General features: G+C 43.7%; 1 protein-coding gene across 1 annotated transcript; it reads right to left on the reverse strand.

Annotated features, from left to right (window-relative positions):
• Nucleotides 1-708: 708 nt before the first annotated feature.
• On the reverse strand, nucleotides 709-5,784 carry gja4 (gap junction protein alpha 4). The gene is made up of 2 exons (XM_080009048.1): nucleotides 5,556-5,784; nucleotides 709-2,338 (listed from the first exon to the last, which is right to left on the reverse strand). The coding sequence occupies exon 2, from the start codon at nucleotides 2,327-2,329 to the stop codon at nucleotides 1,148-1,150; it is 1,182 nt and encodes a 393-aa protein (XP_079865174.1). The 5' UTR covers nucleotides 2,330-2,338; nucleotides 5,556-5,784; the 3' UTR covers nucleotides 709-1,147.
• Nucleotides 5,785-5,990: the final 206 nt, after the last annotated feature.

The following is a 5,990-nucleotide window of genomic DNA, read 5'->3' on the forward strand; positions in this document are numbered from 1 at the left end:
GAGACACAAAGTAGTACCGCTGTAGCACCGCTACACATCGCGTTAACTTTTAGTGGCATGTAAATGACGCCCATTTGATATGATGTCCAAATTGGAAAACAAGCTTTAAATCAAAGTTATTTGTGACAATATCATATAGAGCTCATCCACTCTACCACTCGCAGGGTTCTGTATTATGAAAAGAAAACTCTTTACATTTGTAATGAGACGTTCTTGGCTTCTGTACATCAGTAATATACCAGTATGTCTTGACAAATACTTTATTATTTATTTTGTATATATTAATATGGTAAATTAGCTTTTCACACATCCATATATTACCTCTCATTACTCATTACATGCTTCCATCACACTGTTCAATTTAGCTGAGCCCCGTACCGCGTTCCATTTGCTGATTGTGCAGATGAAGAACACTCATCAGCGGTTAAATTCACTTTGAGATATTAGCAGGCGTAGATACTTACGTAATTCGCCATCCAATCTCTTAAAAGACAACATCGGTTTGTACATCGATTTGTGTGTGTGTGTGTGTGTGTGTGTGTGTGTGTGTGTGTGTGTGTGTGTGTGTGTGTGTGTGTGTGTGTGGAAATGTACCAGTCATGTCCCTGGGAAGCTGAGTTGAGTGGGACCCAGAGTCCAGAGAATTCCACCGTCCAATGCAGAGGGACTGGAGGGGGGTGAGGGTTACAGTGTAATCCTCAGGGGAACATGCTTAAAGAGGACAATTTGCCCGCTTGGTCCACTCCGTCACATGGCTCCAAAACCCCTCCCATAACCCCACCAGCACCACGACTCCCGCTCTGCCGCTATGTTTTTCCACCCCCGTTCAGAATCCATACCCCATTTAACGCAACCTGAAGGGATCTCATGACTGCAATCTCCTCTTCAAGTCAGTGTTGTTTTCTCCTCTCTCTCTCTCTCTCCCTCCGCCCTGGGGGGTGGGTTCAGAGTGTTTTGCTTTGAATAGATCCATTTATCTGTCAAAGGTTCAGTCTTTAATTTCTCTGAAAGTCCCTGCTCCTGGGCGCCCCTGTGCACCCTGGAATAGCTCTTCCTCCCTCCGTTCTTGTTTGTTTGGATCTTTTCCCCCCTCGACATAGGACGATGCAGGGGAAACTGTCACGTAGCTCTCTTCTCCTCAGCCCCGTCACACATAATGCTTTTGCTTCGGGTGTCCTCTGTGGGCGCCCGGGCTGTGCTTCCCGTTACTGTGCTTCCCATTGCTGTGCTTCCCGTTGCTGTGCTTCCCGTTGCCGTGCGCGTGTTTCTTGTGATGGGCTCTGGGGGAGTGGGCGCTCCTCATGCCCCCCAAGCCGCCCATGCAGTTCAGATATGTGGGCAGCAGATCGTCGGCGGCCTCCCCAGGCACCCAGTTCACCTCAGCCCTTACTTCCACATAGCCGTCGCAGGGCACCGAGTGCCCCGCGCCCTCGCCCCCCATGGGGAGGTAGAGGTGGCTCCTCTCTCGGTACGAAGTTGCCCCGCCCACCTGCGCCGCCTGCCCTGGGGCCTCCACTCTCCAGGATTGGACGGTGAGGCCCTTGGCGCTGTAGCGTTTCTCCAGGCGGTGGGAGACGGCCAGCTGGAGCAGGTGAAACAGCTCCACCAGGTTGAGGAGCAGTGAGACGGCGGCGATGGCCTGGGTGTAGATGGTGAAAATGGTCTTCTCTGTGGGGCGGGAGGCGAAGCAGTCCACAGTGTGGGGACAGGGGGAGGCCACGCACTCGAACTTGGCTGCGATGACGAAACCGCCGTAGAGGACCCACAGGCCAGCGATGAAGCCGGCCTCCAGCAGGAAGGTGAGCAGGATGCTGAAGGCATAGGCTCCCAGAAGCCCCCCTTTCAGCTTTGGGACCATGGGAACTGCGTTTCCCTCTTTCAAGCCCTTCACTGCTTCCCGCTTGTCCTCTTCTTGCACTCTCTCATTCTTATCCTCTCTCTCCGCCTCGGCACCGCCCTGTGCTATCGCCGTCTCCTCCTCGCCATCTCCGGCACCGCTCACCTCTTTCCCATCGTCCTCCCTGGCCTGGACCACCACGTAGCCGCAGTAGAAGATGGTCGGCGTCGAGACGAAGATGACCTGGAGGACAAAGTAGCGGAAGTGGGAGATGGGGAAGGCGCGGTCATAGCAGACGGCCGTGCAGCCAGGCTGCTGCGTATTGCAGACGAAGTCGGCCTGCTCGTCGTCCCAGGCCGACTCGGCAGCGGTGCCCAGCACCAGCATGCGGAAGAGGAAGAGCACGGTGAGCCAGACGCGGCCCATGCTGGTGGAATACTCCTGGCCCTCCTCCAGCAGGTGCTCCAGGAAGGACCAGTCATCTCTGGACATCCTCCGCACCTCAGGGGGGAGAACGGAGAGACAATTAAAGAGATGGGATGGGAGTGTTGAAGGCAGTTTTCCAAACAATAGGAGACCGACAAGCTCACAGCTCAGGCCTCACTGTAATGGGCCGCTCAGGATCTTCGTCTGATTTTGGTTTAGTCTGGTTTGATTGTTCTTTGTTTCACGGCCGTAAAAAACAGATGCCGCTATTCACCCTAAACTCAGAGAGAACAGACTTGCAAAGTAAACCCCTGAAAGCCAGCGGAACTTTTTTCCCCCTTTTCAGTCAGGGTGAGTGATAAACACCTGGCTACTGCTGCTGCTCAAGTGATTTTTAATTTAGTCATCAAATTACCGAAGTTTCCCCCTAATTCTTTTTTATTTTTGGTATAATAGCTCCTCCTTTTCTCACTCAGCGGCTTGTGTTGAACCAGCCCCTATTACTTCTTCTATAAGCTCACACACCGGTGCTAGGCTGGACTTCAACCCCCGGACCCCGAGCTCTCAAAAGCCGGACCACCGGTACACCAAACAATGAACCATAGTGCCTGAAAACGAACTTTGTGCCCCTACTTTTTAATCATCATTATTATGAATGAAGCAATGGTTCACATATGGTGCACCTCAGAATTCCACTGAAATTTGATATCCGTCATAGTTTACTGAACCACCATTTTTGCATAATCCATTTCTATCAGGAATCCGAATGATGGTTTTTTTTGTGGTAATTTTATTTTACATTTCTTTATTTTTGCCCTATGGAGTCTTAGGGGTCCGTCCCTACATGCCATTTTAAATGCCATTGTGATGTAGGTTACGCACATAAACAAAACGCTGCACAGTCTGCATTTCCGCTCTTTCTCTCCTCTCTCCAAAGTGGTACACGTGCATCTGAATCAGCATCCTGTGCGTCAGGGAGACTAGGGTTTCTTTGCCTGTTATTTCTTCCCACTTTGTGTAAAATAACACCCAACAACATAGAACACAATTCAAAGAATAGAAACTTAACTTGCTCATGAATTACAAAAGTGATTAGCTACTACATGAATACATCTTGATGTATAATTTACATATAGTAGCACTTTAGTATAGAAGCAAATTAACCGATCCCTGCACTTTTATTTAGGAAAAAATCTTAATATAAAATTTGATTAAATGTAATTATTTCATTATTATTTTATGTTATTGTAATTTATTGGTATTCTATTCAATTCTATTCATTTTATTTTTATTTTTTTATTAATTAGGTGTCCAGCCCCCAGTTTGAACAGTGCTTTGCACCACACAAAGACCTCATGGTTGAAGTTTTATCCAAAACGAGGCACATAACGGAGCAGATATTAGCGAAAAACCGACCAAATTTTGAGCGATTTTCTCACAGACGAGTCAGTACATCTAATGCCAATAATGTCCAACCTGGCTAAACTATCTGGAACACATCCTTTGGTACGAACACGTTTGAGGTGTCGTTTAAACGGCTATGTAACAAGAATCTTGTGGTTTAAATTTCATCCAAATCGATCCACATACAGAGCAGATATTAGTGAAAAACCGTACAACTTTGATCCCAAATATTCCGTAGGTCTTGGTTTACTGACACATCACACGTATCATTCTAAGATGAACAAGATGAGATTCACAGTGAGACGCTTTATGATGTCATCATATTATTTACTATAAATGTACAGATTCCAATGGAGAATGTCCAGTTGGACCTTGTCCAGTGTGCCGTCTTTAGAAGTTACCAAGCTATCGATTTACGTGTATATTTATATACCTTCTTACCTGGTAGATGTCAGGAGATCTGGTAGATTGATATTTTAAATCTGTGGTCCACTTGCTTTGCCAGATTAATTGCAAAATATATTAGAAAATAATCCTTAAAATGTCGTCCAAAACCCAGCGTGGCGCCCGAAAAATAGAAGCCGTGCAATGGTAACTACCCACAGAACCTATCAGAACATTTTTAGTATTTCATGGATAGGGAACATACTGAAAATGTAATCCAACTAAAAAATATATATTTTATAAATAGTTTTTTAAATTAAGTGTTATTGTATTGTTGTTATTGTTTTGATATTGTTATTGTTATGAAAAGTAATTACAAAAGCTATTTTTGTTATTCCTACAGATGAAAAAAAATTGCCGAAACTCAACGACAATAAAGAAGCCATTGTCCAAAACTCCAGTCGTCAAGGTCAGTCACAATGTTTAAAAAACATGTCCTGATGAAAGGAACACTTATGGAAAAACTTTCAATGTAAGTGTTGATTCCCCATAATAATCAAAGTAAATAGGCTCCTTTCACCAGGATGATTTATGATTTGGAGGCTCCAGAAATAAACAGTGTGCAGCTATAAGTTTAACAGCAGTTCTTAAAAACACGAGAATGTTTACACAGATGATGTTTTGATCAAAGGAAATAATCTTCATCATGATACAAAAAAGTCAGATAGAATAAATGATAATGTTCCAGGAAGAGATTATATTGCAATAACAAAATTGGCAACAAGACAAATTATGTGTCATAAAACATTGCAAAGGGTTGTGCTGTGTAGACTGCAGTGGTTGCTGCATAGTGGTTGCTCTGCGAGACAAGCAACCAGGAGACCACAGACCAGGGGAGGCCCATGCTGCATTCAATTAAACTCCGGGAATTGTGCTGCGTTTCAGAGAACCTGGAAAACTGTAGAACGCACGGAACGCGACTAAACTGGGCCCCATATATTGCTGCCCGCAGCTATATTATGTTTATGATTTATTTATTCATTTATTTATTTATGTTTATTAATGTCCTGGGTGGGTTGTCACTGTATTTAATTGTCATTGCTATTTTTTATCGATAAATAGTGAGAATGAAAATTGCAATGTCTTTATTCATCTGAATTAGGTTTTGTTGGCCAGTTATGCTTTCACATTTAAAGAATTACACCCCGATTGTCATTGACTTCCAGGGTAGTACAGAACAAACAAAAAAAGTTAAAAAGTGAAGCAAAATCTTAACAAAAACCTTCAGTATAATGCGGTACTCACAGTATTATCAATTTAGGTTATTAAAAAAGGCAATTATATTTACGGTCATCGTTATTATTAGACAATATAATAGGTCTTATGATTTACAGTATTACAAAAGGTAAATAAACATGAACGTTGAAACAGCATCCAGTCTTGTTAATTCCAACAGATGTAAAATGTTTCCCCCACATAAGCAGTGTGTGAAGATGGTTCTTACCTTGTCTTTGTCCTAAAGCTGCTTGCTCTCCTCTCCAGCTCTCTGGTGTGCTGGCGGTGGTCCCTTCTCTGCCGGAGACCACTCTGTGTTTGGTTGGTTTCACAAGAAGTGGAGTCGGAAAAAGTCAGGGGAACTTTCCCATGACTTTTATTGGCCCTCCCTCAGGAGCCCTGTTCAGGAAAGGGGACGGATGAGCCCAAAATAGTAGAGTTGCGTTTTTAAACGTGACTTTACAACCCGCGTTTAAAATAATTGTTGTATATGAGGTGGACATAGTAGTAGTAATAATAATAATAATAATAATAATAATAAAATAAAAAAAACTGAATACATAAACAAACAAACAAACAAACAGATAAATGAATAAATGAAAAGGCTCATTGACATATTTTAAAAGCTACAACCTTCATGGTTTCTTTCTTTACTTTCTTTCTG

This window comes from Zeus faber (assembly GCF_960531495.2).
Source record: "Zeus faber genome assembly, chromosome: 1".
NCBI classification, from domain to species: Eukaryota; Metazoa; Chordata; class Actinopteri; order Zeiformes; family Zeidae; genus Zeus; species Zeus faber.

What these genes read in the sequence shown, in the direction of transcription:
- gja4 (XM_080009048.1), bottom strand. Translation starts at nt 2,329, where the DNA reads ATGTCCAGAGATGACTGGTCCTTCCTGGAGCACCTGCTGGAGGAGGGC.